The 16,838-nt window shown below is 42.0% G+C and overlaps 1 protein-coding gene across 4 annotated transcripts in view; it reads left to right on the top strand.

Annotated features, from left to right (window-relative positions):
- The window catches only part of SEMA5B (semaphorin 5B), a 270,787-nt gene that overhangs the window by 211,007 nt on the left and 42,942 nt on the right, over positions 1–16,838 (top strand). For all 4 annotated transcript variants that reach the window (XM_039381823.1, XM_039381820.1, XM_027725635.2 and 1 more), the window contains exons 12-13: positions 1,242–1,449; positions 3,600–3,807. In XM_039381823.1, coding sequence (XP_039237757.1) covers positions 1,242–1,449; positions 3,600–3,807 — 416 coding nt within the window. The remainder of the gene's footprint in view (positions 1–1,241; positions 1,450–3,599; positions 3,808–16,838) is intronic.

The raw sequence follows: 16,838 nt of genomic DNA, 5'->3' as shown, positions 1-16,838 counted from the left end.
AGCACATAGTAAGAGAAGGTCTGTGTGGTGCACTTGGGAAAGGCAGCTGTACTGCAAAGAGTTGCTGTGATGCACATCAAGAGTATGGACATAGGAAATTTTTACACTGTAGCTGGAGTGCTGTAAACCAACATCTTAATTCTCAGTATTCTGACTTCCGAGGAAAACCCAAACATCTGGACCCAAAATTCAGAAAAATAAATTTGTGGGATCTTTTTCTAGTGAAATTACTCAGATGTTAGTTACTCAGTTAGTGAGAAACAAAGTTATTCATGTACTGAGTATGAGAGTTGGCAGGATTTCTGGTTGTACCACGGACTCCCATGGTCTTGGGCAAGATAAATAACCAGTCACCCAGCTGCCTTTTGGAGTAATAAATTTTCTGCCCACCATGCATGACATTGTGGAGAAGAGTGAGATTCAGCCGTGGCTACTGACATGAAACTTGCACTGGCTTTTGAAAATGCTGAATTCTAGAGATTTTAAGATAGAAACTCAGGCTTTAAAATGCACGATCCACCAGGCAGGACTTACGCTGGTGTTTGAAAGACACAAGATGAGCTCTCTTCTTCCCCTCTATTCTGGTTGGAGGAGGAATTGAGTCCTATTCCAGTGCACCCCTTGGTGCTGGAGGATGGGTGGACACAGCTTTCTGTGAGGACAGAAAAGCTGTATGCAGGGAGGGAGGAGGTAGTGGATAACTTGCCTTGAATCAGATGAAAGTGGGGGGGGGTCTGTTCAAAAAGGATCAAAGAAAAGCAGTGTGGCAAGTTTGGTTCTTTGATGCAAAACAAATACATTTTCAGGTTTTTTAAACTCCATTTTTTGTTCGTTGTACAGATTGAGATGCCAGGTAGAGTCTGAAGATTATTTGAAATGCTTCAAGGATTTATCACCACAAAAACTTTCTCCCCACTGCTAGCTTTAAATCTTTCTACAGCTAGTTTTAATTCTTTCTTTTTCTCCCTGGTTTGCTAATACCTTTTGCCCTTCTGGTGTGCTGCCTGAGGGTATCACAAGGGAATGAAACTCCACATTGCTGCTCAGTGGACAAACTGGGAGAAACATTTTTAAAGAGTGGGTTAAAGGCCAAATCTAGGCTAAGGACCTATGATCAGGCTATGGGCCTGATCCTGTGACCCTTACACAGACCCATCTCCCCAGGAAATCTACAGGACATGAGTTTCCATATTGGAGTAGGGAGAAAATGCATTTGCTGAAGTTCAATCTTCCATATTTAGTGTGGGACGCTGAATGATGACAGCCCTAATGAGAACCTGACGGAGAGAGTCCTGCAGGATGCACAGCGCCTGTTCCTGATGAATGATGTCGTGCAGCCGGTGACTGTAGATCCATACGTGACTCAGGACAGCATTCGATTTTCCAAACTGGTGGTTGATATTGTTCAGGGGAAGGATACTCTCTACCACGTGATGTATATTGGAACAGGTAAGGGTATCAGGGCTTGAGACAGTTCCCTCCACTTGCCTGTAGACCTAGTGGCCCTGGGAGCCCAGTCATGCTGTCCTTACAGACTTGTCATTCAGTATGATTTTGGCACAGAACTGCATGGAAGTTAGTTTGCCTGAGTAAATTAAAAGCAGGATGGAGGACTTGAGGCACAGTCCCAAGTGATCAGACCCATAAATCTACATTGTGTTTAAAAACATTTCTCTCCGTCTTATAAAAACATGTTTTAACTACTCAGGCTAATACATAACAGTGGGGAAAGAGCAGAGGTCGCTGGAATGCTCTGTGGTTTCACACCTGTAAGTTGCTTCTCTGTGCTATGACATTCTCATCTCTTGAGTAAGCAATAATAATGCTTAGCCTCCAAGCTTGCCCAGGGTTTTAATTATGTCTTTCTCTGCACTTCCACGTACCCACTGGTGTATGACTCCCAGTGTTTTTGGGAATGGGCATGCACTGAAGTGTAGTGCAGATAGGGAAGCTGAAGCAAGTGCTTTTTTTGTGGTAGCATAGCTAGCCAGTGGTAGAATTAAGTATATGATTTAGTCTCTTGATTTCAACTGCTATCTGCTAATTAGCAGGACACATTTCCTCTTCTGAAAAGCACAGATATCTTGGATAAATGAAAGATGCTGAAGAAGGACAAAGTGTTATAAATGGTTGTCTTAGCCCATATTCATACTAATGATAGAGGTTAGATTAAATAGTTTGATTAATCAGAGCATATGGCCAGCCTCATGGGTATAATGTTGTTATCCTCTATTGCAGAAGCTTTGACTTTAGAATAAGATGGATTGCCTCCATTAAGTGTTAGTTTAATCTCACATCTGAATGCAGAGTCATTGCCTCATTCTCATGTTCAGGAGAATGGACCTTCAGGACTATGTCATAATTTATCTAACTTTTACCACCACTTATTTCAAAGTGATCATCTTGGATGTGTTCTAGCAACACTCTCACTGTGGAAGCCTCCACAGACATTGATTATGATGAGAAGACTGTACTTAAATGGAAATACAACATGGTTCTGCCATTTTGCTATCCTGATATATAAAGTGAGGAGTCCAAGCTACAAAGCCCAGGAGAAAGATGAAATAGTTTCTGCTTCATATCATTAGTGTAGAAAGGTCCACTGCCATTACCTTACCTCCTTATTTGCATTTGCTTTCTGGCCCTGGCTAGTGGTGACTAACGAGGAAGGTCTGCTGGAAACATTTAAACCAGTGAAATGCTTCCGTAGAGACAGCCCTGCCCAGAGGCAGCCCTGAACACAAAGCCAGTCCTGAGACAAACCAAGCCTAGACTTGGATTTCAGTCTTGTTCCACACATAAGGCCCTCCTAAGTGAAAGAGAAACTTCACATGGCAGCCAACCCCACCACTGAAAATTGCTAAGGTTTGGCACCAATGCAGAAGTTATCAGGACAGAGAGATTAAGCTTCAGGAACAATCAGGGTTGACAGACCTCTTGGGGGTTTTAATGAAAAATGTTGTGGTTGTCCCCTTTTCCCCAGCATTAACCTCCCACAGTTTAGCAGATCTTTAAATTGCTTAGTTAAGAGCACTGTGAACACAAACATGTATGTTTCTGTGTATGCAGTTTTCATTCCCTTGTCAAGCTGGCAGGATTGCTTCTGCCAGGAAGAGGATCAATTAGGTCCATGACCCATGCAGTCATTACAGAGGCCTCAGGGATTTCCAGCAGGGCTGCTGCATCTGTTGTCATTTGTCATGGCATCAAACCACACCGATCTGCTCCATAAACCAATAGAAATACAGACTCAAGGCACCAGAAGTGATCCCGGCAATCTTAGGTCACCTTGCTATGTAACTCACAGGTAATGGGACCAGACTCCTCTGCTTCAGTGCTCCAACTGGGAAATATTGCCAGGTGCTCACTCTCCAGATGGTTCACATCCTTCTGAGTTCCCATTAAAATGCATTCTCAGGTGGTTTCTGCTGAGTAGTGTAATGATGTAGCTCCCACTCTCTACCATGGGCAGCAGGTGACCCAGAACTAGGTTTAAAGCAACTCTGTAAAGATGACATCAATATTTCACTCTTTGGGCAGGTATGAAATAAAGTCAGTGCCTCTAAGATTTACTTGTGCATTGTTTCTTGTTCTATTAGAGTATGGCACCATCTTGAAGGCCCTTTCTACCACTAACAGGAGCCTAAGGAGTTGTTATTTAGAGGAAATGCAGATCCTCCCTGATGGACAACGGGAAGCAATCAAGAGTCTCCAAATCCTGCACAGCGACAGGTCGCTCTTTGTGGGCTTAAATAATGGAGTGCTAAAAATTCCTCTGGAGAGATGCTCCATGTACAGAACAGAAGGGTAAGTAAATTTACAGCTCTGATATATCCCACTTCAGGTTAAAAAGGAAAGCACCAGGGAAACATATTCCAGTCTGATTCGGTTCAGAAGGCTTTTTTTTTCATCTCTAAGAGACAAAAGACACTGCTAAAGTGTATCTCCTGACAGATACATTCATGACAGGAGCAATGAGGATAAACAGTGTTTTTTTGGTAAATATTAATTAGTCCTCATCAGAAATTAATTGTATGTTTACCGAGGAAGCGCTTACAATATTTATTTCTTTTTTTAAAAAAACTCGATATTTCAGTGTTGCTTTTATTAAGTCCATGTGTTTTGCTGGTGGTTCTTGTTGGCAGTAGGGTTGAAGGTTTCTGAATTTGGGTTGCAGCCAGCCTTTTTTTGCTTATCTGAGTGATCACCTCTCAAACATATGATGAGGCAGGGCTGGGCTGTGTGGCAGCTTGTTATTGCTTTTGGAAATCAATAGCTCATCTCAACTATGTGTGACACCTCTTACACCTGGAGAGATTCTGTGCCTTGATTGTACCTTTTAAAGGGAGTAGGAAAAATGCCTTTTTTTGTCAGCCCTGGCACCAGAGCAGTTTTCTACCCAGAAGTGTGAGGAGAAGGTTTTTGCATCCAAATGGCACCCCTCCATTTAAGCAGGTGAAAGAGTCTGATACCAATTGATTGAGACAGATGCTTAAATAACCTCACTGAGCATGTAGTGTGATCTGCAGCAGGCAACTGCTTGTTTACGTCTCTTGAAAATAGTTCTCCTTCTCCTCTCATGCTCTTGCCTTGCTTTCCTTGATGAGAGTTTTGTGTGAAACTGATGTCCTCCGTGCTAGACTAGAAGAAGGATTTTGTTAGCAACCTCTAAACAAATTCCCTCTTCCATGGCCTACTGCAAGATGTCCCTGTCTTGCCAAAAAAACTGATATAGAAAATGTCACCATAATTTTATTTTCAACAAGTAGAGTTTATCAGCTTGTACTAAATTCATGCATGTCTAAATATAAAAATGACAGCACTTTCTGTTTTCACTGAACCTCTTAATTATCCCTTTCAGAAAATATAACTTGGTCATTATTGAATCTTGACACAGAAGTGTTTAATGTGTAAAGGTTTAGTTGCTGATAACAGAGATGGTCACAAAAGTGTTTAGCAAGAGAAAGAGAACCACAGCTGGAAAATGCCATCCTGTCCTCAGCCCTTAAAAGCAGAGATTTTAAAAGGTAGAACATAACAGCTGTCCTCTTTGGGCTGTCCTGGAGAGTTTCAGTTTGAGAATATTTATGTGTGTATACATTTATGTGATCCAGTTTCAAGACAAACGAGTTCTTCCTTTTCTTTCTTTTGCTAATCTTGAGTTCAGCTTTCTGGTAGTTTATAGATGGTGTCCCATTTTCAGCCTGCCTGAATACTTTGCATGACACTTCCGTTAAAGCTCAAATGGTGGAGGTTTGCTGAATTGCCTTAAAAAGGAGCAAGCAGGGAAAAAGCAGTGCCTGGAGAGCAGACGGGTGGGGGTGCCTCGCAGGAGCAATATATTTAGAACCTGGAGGCTGCAGAGCAGCCCCCTGCTTGTAGAAGCTTATCTCAGCAAAACGAAAACCTTCTCTTGCCTGCTGGTGACCAAAAGCAGCCTCAGCTTTATGCATCATATAGCACTAAGTCCCGGCTGAAATTACTGGAAAGCTTGTGTACCAATGCTGGTTTTTTCCAAAACAAACTTTCTGAAGGCACTTTTCAGTGAAATAAGAAAGCAGCCCAGTTCTTTAGGGCACAGAGACTCAAATTTTGCCTCCGCTGACTAGTTTCATGATACTTTTAGGCAATATAAGCCAGTCTCTGGGCAATACCAAAGTACCTGAGATAGGGTCTCCTAACAGTATAGTGGGATGAGATGTGGGAGGTCAGAATTTGCTGAATTTGGGTGCTGGCCAGCTAGTGTATTTGTGTGCATTGCAGAGGATCCTTAACCCTATAGGTCCCTTGTAAGAGGGACTGTGCATTTGAAAAAAAGGAAGGAAAAAAGAAGAAAACATAGGAAAGCCAAAGAAGGCCATTATTTATTTATTTGTTTGAAAGGATGTTTGTGATATTATTATTATATTTAAAGCTAAGGTTTGGTTTTGTTTGCAAATTTTTCTCTGCAAATGTTGAAACCCTTTCTTCCCTTAGCATCCTGGCTATGTAGGTGATAAGTCAACTTGACCTCCTTTGTATTTCTTTCAATACTGAACAGTATCAAGAAGGATATTTTAATTTCCTCCGGTGCATTCCACCTGGCACTTCTCCTGGGCTGTGATTTATTGCTTATTGTTGTGTCTGTGTTTAATACACGCCAATATGCAACCACCACAGGAAGAAGGGTTCCCACCTCTGCGACACTCCCTGCTTACTTTTTCCTTGTGCAGTGACTTCGTGACTGGCCTCCTTGAAAAGCTCTGGTTTCAGCAGTTTTTATAATGTAATTGTTTTGATGGGAGCTCTGGAAGCTTGGAGGTGACGGAGAGAATTTGTGCCTGCCAGGCAGGAATACCACAACACTGTTTGTTTTAGGCTCTGCCTTATGTTATCAGGAAACTTTTTAGCCTTTTACGCCCTGGGGGCTGCTGTGGGTTTTTGATTGCTGCTACAGAGCTCTTGCATTCACCCTGCCTTCTCCCTCCTCCCTGGAACAGGCAATCATGTATCCAGAGAAATTTGACCCCACCACTGATTCCCTCCAGCGATCCTTGCTGCTGTGCTGCTTTGAAACCTCGGGGCTTCGTACCAATGCTCAGAATTGGGGCAGAAGAGAAAAAGCAGCAAAGGAAAGAGATGGAAAGGGCTAAGGATTTCTGCCATCTCCTTTACTATTTGTTTATTGACACGGCACCAATTTGATCTCTTAAATGGTGACCAGTAACTCAGCCCCATGTCTTGATGTAGTTTGTTGACCCGGTATATTTCTAGGTATCTGAGCAGTATTTTGTGTGTACTCACTGACCTGTCTCAATCTGTCTTCTCAGAACAGCCATTCTTAGCAACAGGGCAACAGGAAAACATCTGTAACGTCAACTAGACATCTGTAATGTCAGCTGCCCAGATTTACAGGCAGGACTTGGCTGCAGGGACCTTGCCTTGTGCATATGTTTTCCTGGTGTCTGTCTTTCCTGCGGTCTTCCGTGCTGATGTTCCCCTCTCTTGCTGGAGACTCTTAGAAAGATGTCCAATGCAAACACAACCTACAAGCCCTTCGAAATTGCAGCATGTTTTGAAGGTTGCTTTGCTGGGTGGTAGCTTGGCTTTGCTTGATGCTGAATTTTGCATGGTTTTGAAATCTTTGTAACCTCCCAGCAGTTTTCAAATGAGCTTGGATTTTTTTACCTCAAGTTGCCCCCAAGCTTTGAGGAGGCATATCTGAAGAACCGGTATTGCTGCTTTATCACGGACTCCACCATATCTCTGGAATGTGCCTGAACAAAATCCTGAATCTGAATTTCAGAGAGGCGAGGATCCTCAGATATCTGTTGCATTATTTTCAGGTGGGGTGTATCTTTAGGGGTAGTTTAGTAATTTTTTCAGAGGCTGGGGTGCAATTATTCATTTTTTTAGCAATTGCAATCAGACAGATAGGAAAATGAAGCTGATTGTTGCAGGGAACACTTCATGATTTCTTTGTGTTGCCCCTTTGCAGCATCAGGATCATGGGCCTCTGAGCAGACAGAAACCCTGGGGCTGCCCTGGAGTGATTTTGTAGCCATTGTTTGGTTACACATTCAAATGAGGAAAAGAAATGTGTTTGGTAATGAGACCATACCGTATCTTTAATATCCACCTTTTCTGCTCTCCAGTCCTGGGCAGTTTATTTTAATGCACATTATCTTGATATTCATTCTTTCTTCTTCCTCCCTCCATAATTTTTTCTGCATAAAATTTGCAGTTAACATGATGCAAGCTGCAATTTTGGATGTACAGTGTGGTTCTGTGAGTAGTTTGGCTTTCTTGTCTTCTCTCTGTCGGGCATCTCATCAGGTTGTGTGAGTGCCACCTCAGGTTACCCTCATGCCAGTGTAGATCCTCCTGCTTCTGAGGCTGTGGGGAGAGCCAGGACCTCTTGCATGCAGCTATGACATGCTCTTATTTAAACTCTTGCCTGTGTTTTTGGCATGATGGCAGGGAGTTTGCTGTTGAGTGATGCTGAGTTATTACCCTCCTACTTAGCCTAAATTCTGCCACACATCCCCTCCAGCCATGGTACTTAATGCAAAGCTGGCAGAAATGACTCAGCTGACAAGTAGTCCTATCTGCTGACTTGAGATCTGTGTGAGAAACACAGCTCACCTCTAAATAGCTCTGGGCCAGTGATCAGAGAACTAAGTACACATAGGTGAACAACTCCTGAAATGGCTCTGGGGAGTTTTTGGAAGAAAAGAGTCAGCAGCCACACTAAAGAAGCAGAGAGTTTTCTGCCCTCTTTGTCTCTCCAAGGTGCAACTGTAGCTTCAAGCACAATCCTTGTATCGTCTCAAGTCCACACTATGCTTTAGGGGGGCTAAGATATAAAATATCACATGGAGGATTGCTTTGGAGGTTAATGTTGTTTGTTTGTTGTTGTTTTTGTTTGTTTTCAGTTTGTGGTGTGTTTTTTGGGTTTGTTTGTTTATTTTGGTTTTTGGTCCTTATATGGTGCAAAATCCTCTGTAACAAAGGAATGAAGCACTTGAATTTAGGATTGTAAAACCTGAATTACAGGATTACCGGATTTCAGAAGTGAAATTACTGGGAAATTTATTTGGAGAAATAATACAGTCTGGGAAGAGATATAAAAATTTCCCAGTTTTGGGGAAGGATTGAATTGAATATGGGCTGGAAATCCCCTGACTTCTTCATCAGAAGGATGGTAATTCCTTGAAGGACAAACAAGGAACTATTGTTGGGTGAAAAGCATGAGAGATAAAAATGTTAAAACAGGTAGGGGAGTGAACAACAGAGGTACTGTTGTTCAGCGGAGCCCAGCATCCAGCAGATCACTGAGGTGACATTGATGGCCAGGTTGTTCATCAAAGACCTTGAAAATCCAACACATTTTACTGAACTGAGGCTGTTGAAAATTTGGCCAAGATTTTTTTTTTTTAGACCTTCTCCCTCAGAGTTTTAAAAAATATTCAGCACATTGAATATCCTTTTAAAAACAGAGGCAAAAGGAAAGGTAACAGACTACAAAAATGTTGTGATAAAGCTTAATCATCAGTTTCCATCTGCTCTGGTTTATATGGCCTCTCCACAATTAAGGGAATTAGCTAATTATTGTATCACCAATAATGCTGAAAAGCTTTGAAAGACTTCATATAGGCAGAAAGGAGAGTGCTCAGCCCAATGTTTTGTTATCCACAATATCCAATAATACATCAGAATAAATCACTAAACATCTGGTTTGACATTCTGGTTGCATTTAAGAAAATAGCGAGACTCCCACTGACAGAGAATGAAGACATCAAACAGAACCATGATCACTAAAGCTCTTGGAAAGAATGAAGTTTGGTAGATGAAATGGATCTATGTTCTTTAAATAGAAGTACAAAATGATACCATTTTCTCTAGCTTGAAAACACATTTGCATCTGCTGTAGCAGGCAGTTACTCCAATTGTCTTTAATGTAGCTGTTTATATATGTAAAGTTAAGTGCATCCACACTATTTGCAGGATATGGACCTTTAAGATTTGAAGGAATGTTACAGGTCTAAGAAAAATGGCTTTCAGAAAAACAGTTGAAGTGCTTCACTTGAATGGTCTCGGAAAGGGACGTGGCCGTGTGTGTCTGAAATTGAGGAAAATAAAAAAGCAAGCAAGGGTAAGCAGCAAGGTAGTGAGCTGGGGCATGTTTCCAGTGAGATGCCAGAGCGATTGGTTTTTAGTTTCATCTTATTTGACATTATCTTTAATGGCATGGAAGAAAGAAAATAGCATACTTTGTAGATGGCATTTAAGTATGAAGGAATCGCAAATAACAGTGAGGAGAGAAATGCAGCGCAGGGCCAGCAGGGAAAACAGCAAGAGGCTGAGTTTGAGGAATAAGCCTATGCTGAGATTTCTGGTGTATGCATCACTGAAAAAGAGAGAGGACACAGGATGAAAGAGTGAGAAGAGGCTCTGTTCCCAGCCAGATGAATTTTTACAGTTTTTCTTGTTTCTAAATGCTCAAACCAAAGGCATGCTTTACATTCATTTTAAGCAGCCTGTATACTTATAGGCTCCCACTTTTAGCTCTATGTAAATGGCCCTGAGTGAATGGTACGGTGCAACAGTACAGTGACAGAAGGGGAACTTAGCAGTAGCCAGAGTCCAGAGTTGTACAATTGCTGAAACAGATGAAGGTCACTTCAGAAAAAGCCAAACAAAATCAGCTAATTTCAGGGCTCACTGCCTTTTGTCTCCTTACTATCATGACTAGGTTGCCAATTTGTTTGGAGGGGTTTTGGATTTCCTAGGTGAGAGGATGTACGTTGAACACACCGAGGGCTTTTGTTCGCTCCCTATTTTTTAAGCATGACTTAGGAACAGTTCAGTGTATGGATCCTTTTACCTCTAGCAGTCTAGCTTTAGGCCAACTCAGATCAGTGCTGTCTAAAAGTCATTACCATCTGATGCCTGCTAGGTGGGCTGTGTGAAATTAGTTTCAACACAGTAGCAACTGACAGGAAAGCAGGTAGTTTTCTTGGAATATGCTATGTTAGGATGACATTGATGCTATTGTTATACAAACAAGATTAATAACTAAAGCTTCCAGCAAGCCCCAGGGCAGATATCCATTGCATCTGTCAATTCTTGCCATTTGCTACTATTATGTCATAAGATTTGTATTCTAGGCAAAGGTCACATTCAGTAACATGGCTCCTGATGAAAGGGTCTACAGTCTTACTGCTGCTGTGGCTGGTTTGCTTCATGTCTCAAGCTTCCAGGCAGCATTTGCAGTGTAAAACACAAATGTGTCCAATGAACGTATTGCTGCAGATGCATCATTAACTTTTTATCAGGAGATGTGCCGTTTTACCTGTTTGGGGAGGAGGGAATATCGAGCCAGAGCAAATCTGTTATTGTTGGTTTAAGTTTAAAATTTAAGTACATAAAAATACATAAAATATGTATGGGTTATAGCAAAACATAATATTGAACAGTCTGGTGTCTTCTGTGTGTCAAAATACCCAAGTATTATAGATCTGTGGGAACACTAGAGTTTGCAAAGGGGTAGGGCTGGATTTCAAGAATAACTATTTACTGAAGTGATGTTATTTCTTTCTAAAAAGGGAATGGACTTTGTCTGATGGTGTTTTTATAACTGCATGTGAAAAAACAGTGGAGAATACATTGACGGACCATTTTGCCCCTTATAGAATGTTAAAATAGCCCTGTATTAGACTGGAGATGTGTTAGATCCTCACGGTGTAGTAGGTGGTCTAGTATTTATTTACCTTTTCCAACATACATTAATCTACAAAGGCTCTGTCTAGTTGAATCTGCATCTTGTTGAGCAGAAAATAATTACCTGGAATTTAACAAAATCCAACTTTCACAAAGGAGCTACTTGAATATGGATTACTTTGTGCAGCCTGGTGTCAACTGTAGGCTGTTTTCAGGTTTCTTTATCATCGTTCACACTTCTTTCTGAGTTTTCTGCCTTTGCGGTTTTCTTTCCCTTCCTAAGTTCCCATTTTAGCATAATTTGTGTTCTTAAATCATCAGCATCTTACAGAGACTACATAAAGTACCTGTCTGTGCCCCTTGCAGTGGATTTACTCTTGTCTAAACCACCCTTTTTCCCATCTCCACCTACACCACCAGATTACAGGAGTTTGCCATGTTCACACAGAAGTCTCAGATCTGCAACCACAGAACAGGAACACAGGAGCAGAGCACATTTTAATCTGACAGCCGCCTCCAGACACTGACTGACACAGGGCAGAGGCAGGGAGTAACACTTGAGTGCACTGATTTGCCTAAGCTGCCTTTCCAAAAGGGTGTCTGGTCCCCTCTGCCTCTTCCCATATGGCAGCCCTGAGGAGCATGTTTTCTTAAGGCTCAAAAGCCTGCTGAGGCTATTAAAATGGTGGTACTTCACAACCCAGACAAACATGCCCCACATTCAGGAATTCCTTCTGGCTATTCCTTTCATTAGGACTTTAATAGTATCCGAGTTTTCTCGTGGATGACTGATCCTGTCACTGGTAGTCAGAGACCCTCTGTACTTTTGTTTTTATTAGAGGTCAGTTTTGTTTGGCACAGCGACAAGAGTTTCTAATAGTGTTCGTGAAGGAACACTTACTCTTTTTTTTTTTAACTAATCTGCTCTACTGATGTAAACATAAATCCAGATTTAATCAGAGATGGCATTAATCTTCATATTTGAATAAATGCAGTGTTGTTCTATTTCACTGCTTTAAAAATAAAAATAAATACCTATCCAATAAAGAGGTCACTGTTGCTAGAAGATGATGGAATGGGATGTCAGAAAGTAAGAAATGGAATAGTTTGTTGTGTAGATTGTGCAAGGCCATAATCTATAAACTTCAATCGATTGAAAATGGTAGGCCAGAAGGTGAACACTAGCAAGCCAAGCTCCCTGATGTGGAAAAGAAAATTAAGTGAAACTGCCTGTGAAAATCCTCTGTCTGTGCACTGCTTCTTTCAAATAAGTAACATGTGTTTGACTCATAAATGGACTTCAGTGTTAGAGGTTGTTTTACACCATAGCTTTAATTTATGCATTCAAAACAAATGATGTGCAGAGCAGCAATCACTGATGCTAAGCATGTGTGGGTGATAAATTACACATACACACTCCAGCTTCTCTGCCTCTGCATCCAACATCAAATGCCAAAATACCAAACCTTGTCTGTCCAGATTAATGTCAACTGTACTCCTCACAGTGGTGGTACCTGTGAGCTGTAGAATGCTCATCCTGAGCAGTGCCCTGCTCCACAAATAGCCACGTGAATTCCTTATGAAGTATGTGGCTACTCATCTTGAGGAAAGGGCAGTAACATCTGGCATGGAATATGTTGTATTCACCAACTGAGAAATGAAGCTGCTACTTGACCAGCGTCTGACTAAAGCAGCTCAGTTCCACTTGGCTTCTCTTCTTAGGGGGAAAGATAATGGATTTGTACAGATCACAAACTCATTTCTGCAGTTTGAATTTTTAAAGGTATCAAAATTAGGGAGATTGTTTAATGGTCTGGTGCTTTTTTTTCCATTTCTAATCTTATTTTCTTAAGCCACAAACATCCTTTTGATTCTTGTTCTTCTCTTTTCATGCCATCTGGCTTTAGGGAAGACAGAGGTCTTCTCTTCCTTCCACGGGCTATTGAGGTTGTCAGTAATTATGATTCGGTTGGCTGGAAGCTAATACGATTATTTGTTTAGTTCATCCCCTCCACAGGTTGCTAGCAGTGGGACAGTAAGCTAACCTTGTCAGGAAATGCCTGTCTGCCAAACGCTGCCTCATGCTTACAACTAACAGACACAGCTAAAACCCCCTTATTGCTTGCAAAGGGCTGTTGCCTCACAGGTAACTGTTCCAAGAGTGCAACAAACCAGTGTGGAGTTCTGAGGTCTTATTCCCCAAAAGAGCAAGGTGTACTCCTGTGCTGCCCATGCTTCTGGTGTGCTGAGCACAGGTGAGTGTTGCACAGTACCGTCTAGGATCAGGCTTATAAATGTTTGTACTGCACCAGCTGATGTGCCTCTGATGGCCTGACTGGTGATGTCCATGGAGATTTAAAGGACTAGGTACAGTGGCAGTTATTGTAACTCCCTGACAAACAGAATCTTCGCTGCAGGTTTCAAACTCATCAGTGAAAATACAGAACCCTCTCCCGAATTAGTGGCAGGGTTTTGTGAGCAAACACAGTTTGGGAAGGTGCTTCTCTTCTTGGGGTCTAGAGCCCTACTTCTGCACATCATCATGTTCTGTCATTCCATTCCTATTTGGTTTTAATCATCAAAAAGTAGGGAGAAAGAAGTAAATGAAAAGAGAGGAACTGAAAATTGGGAGAGCAAGCACACCCTGGCAGATGAAAAGAGCAGAGTCCTTCATTGTGAATATTTCAAATGAGTTTTGTGGCTTTTGGTACAAAATGGCATTTTTATGTGCCTTCTGTCTGGTAGTAGGAAAGGGAATAAGCTATAGTAATTCTTATAGTAATTCTTTCTTTCCTTTGGTCTGTTGAAGCCTAATATCTTGGGTCTGGTTCCATTGACTTGATGATCTATTTATTATGTAGTCTAAAGTTTTAACTCTCAGGGAAAAATGACCAAAAGATGAAGTTACCTAGACTTAGAGCAAATTAAAATGAGAATGAAAACTTTTAAACTACAGATGTTTAAGCTTTAATGAAGATTCTGAAAGAAGATGTCATTCAGGCCATTATAAAAAAGGGATCTTGGGCAGCACCAGCATCTTGGAAACAGAAGGTTTTTTACAGCACATGCTATTAGTGAAGGCTCAGCACACCAGGTGTCAAAGACCACATAAAAAGTCTTTTGAGTCATAGGTAAGAGTTTCCATTGACTTCAGTGGTCTGTGGATAGGGCCCCTCTTGCATAATTTTAATCCTTTGTGTTATCCCAGCTGACTGCTGTAGAAATGATTGCAACAGCCAACAACAGGGAGGCTTACAGCTCCCAAACAGCAGGCAGCAGGTGAGCTCTTATGAACAAGATCTTATTTTCATGCAAATGACCTTGGTAAGTGAGAATAAGGAACTTGAGAAAAAAACACCTTGAATAGAAGACACCAGTGGAATTGTTTTTCAACTGAGCGTTTTCAGTGTAGGCCTTTATGCTTCAGATAAGACATTTATTGCGAGGCAATGAATTAAAGTGAATCACTATTGATAGTAATGCCCTGTCATAATAAATTCAACCTCTTAGATATGTGTCATGAGGTATTCTTCCGAGTCCTCACTGAGTGTGCCAAGGTTAGTAGATGGCCAGAGGGAAACTGGGGGCATGGACCGTGTCTTATCATCATCATCATCATCATCATCATCTTACTTCTACAAGCATCCCACTCTGTGGGATTTCATCAACTAGCATTAGCATTAATAGAGTCAGTGTTAACCTGCTATGCTCAGGTAATCTTGGATAATGGGTTCCCTCTACCTGTGTGAATTGTGATGGGAGCGTGTTGTTAGTTCCTTGGGGCATTCCCAGCCTGCCACTGAGGAAACCTAAGTGAGGTGTTCCCTGTATGTATGGTATGAAATTTGGCCCCACTGAGCCAGTGGAAGAAGTCCATTGCCTTTGAAACATGAGAATTTCACTCACGCACATAAACTCCTTTATATCTCATTTCACAGTATTTACATACTGCCCTGGGAGACTGCAGGTCCCGTGGCCTGTGTAAGACTTTTCAGCAGTATCATAATACAAAATGTATCTACATGTAAACATTTCAATTTATTTTGTGTCTAAGAACAGGGAAATGCTGTGATATCTTTACATTTTCCACACCGTGGTGCCTGATCTACTACAAATGATAGGTATTTCTGAAGCATTTTGACTTAGATATGCATGTGTGCATACATATATATTTTGGTATGTGTTTGCTGGTGTGGTTTTATCTTTTAATGACATAGATAGGGATATATATTTTAAAGATATTGTAAGGATATAAATTAGGGTGGCTTTTGAAGTGTTCACTGAAAGTATTTGCCAGAAATGTTGTTTTCTTGCGTAACGTATACTGTAATGCTTTTCCTGATAAAAAAAAGGAAAAAAATGGAGCAAATTTTGTGTAAGTAAATACATTCCTTTTCACCCCTAAGTGTATCGCTGTCAGCTGATATAATGGGTTTCTCACCAGAGTTGAGGCAGATGAGTGGGCTCCAAATCCTGAAGGGAGGCAGACAGCACAGCTATTTCGTTTTTAGATTTCAAATGGTTTTGAGGGCCTGCCATGAGATGAGGAGAAGTCGTGGGCTGTGATGGTTGTTAAATTACAGAGTGCGTTTTTTGACAGCCCAGCAGAGCCCGAGCTGGGCAGGAATTCATTACACCCAGGACGCAGAGAGTGCAGGGCTGGCGCAGCGCGGGATGGCCGCAGCTCCCAGCCAACAAGCGCTGTGCGGGGCATTTCCCAGAGCCCATCATCCAGGCCTTCTGGCTGCTCTGCAGCTCGGTTACTGATGGCCCATCAGCTGGGGGTCATAGCAGCAGCAGGGGACCACAAGCTGTGATTCAGGGAGTGCACTGTTAGGCATCCGTAGCTGGCTGCTCCCAGCCAAGAGTGGCACATTAGCTCCACCACACATATTATGATAGTGCCAGCAAAGTGGTCAGTGCCTAACTGGGATATGCTGCAGCCTGCGGAGTGGCTGAGGGCTGCAGCACAGAACATATGGAGATTATTTCCTGAATTTATGCAGCACATGTTTTCCTATAAATTAAATTCAGAGAAAATGTGTATCATAATAGGGTGATGCTCACAACAGCCTTCCCTGTTATGAATTACAATGACCTCTCTCAGCTCGCTGGGTGCCCAGCAAAATGGCTTCATGGAGTTGGAAATGACAGTGTATATGGTGTCAAGGTTTGAAAGCCTGACCAAAAGGCTCTCTAACTAAAAGCAGGCCCTCCTTTTCCTGTTTGTTTTTTATCCCATTCACTGCTTCTCTTATTCTTCTCTCCAGAAACTGCCCAGTTTCCTCCTGAAGTGCTGAGCTGTCAGGAGTCCTGAGTGCTGAGCAGATGCCCAGGTGTCTGCTCCGTAATGAACTGGGTGTTGCCCTTGCTGAGGTGCTGCTGGACAGCAAGGGCAGCTCTGGAAGTGGCAGCAGCCCCACTTCATGGGTGAGGGTGGTGCCAAAACATCAGGACAGGGCTCTTTAACCAGAATAATGAACAAAGCAGCGCATGTCCCTTCTATGTCCCTGGACTGAGGAGCCCAAGTAATTTTTTAGGCAAATATTTGACATTTTGTTGCCTGAGGCTGGGGTAAAACCATCTCTTCCTTTTCCCTGGGCATGCTGAAGCAGTTGAAGGAAAAATATAGTAGA

This window comes from Pipra filicauda, unplaced genomic scaffold (assembly GCF_003945595.2).
Source record: "Pipra filicauda isolate LSUMZ 115617 unplaced genomic scaffold, ASM394559v2 scaffold10_size6260569_pilon, whole genome shotgun sequence".
NCBI lineage: Eukaryota > Metazoa > Chordata > Aves > Passeriformes > Pipridae > Pipra > Pipra filicauda.
The sequence above is the reverse complement of the archived record's forward strand: the minus strand, read 5'-3'. Positions and strand labels throughout refer to the sequence as shown.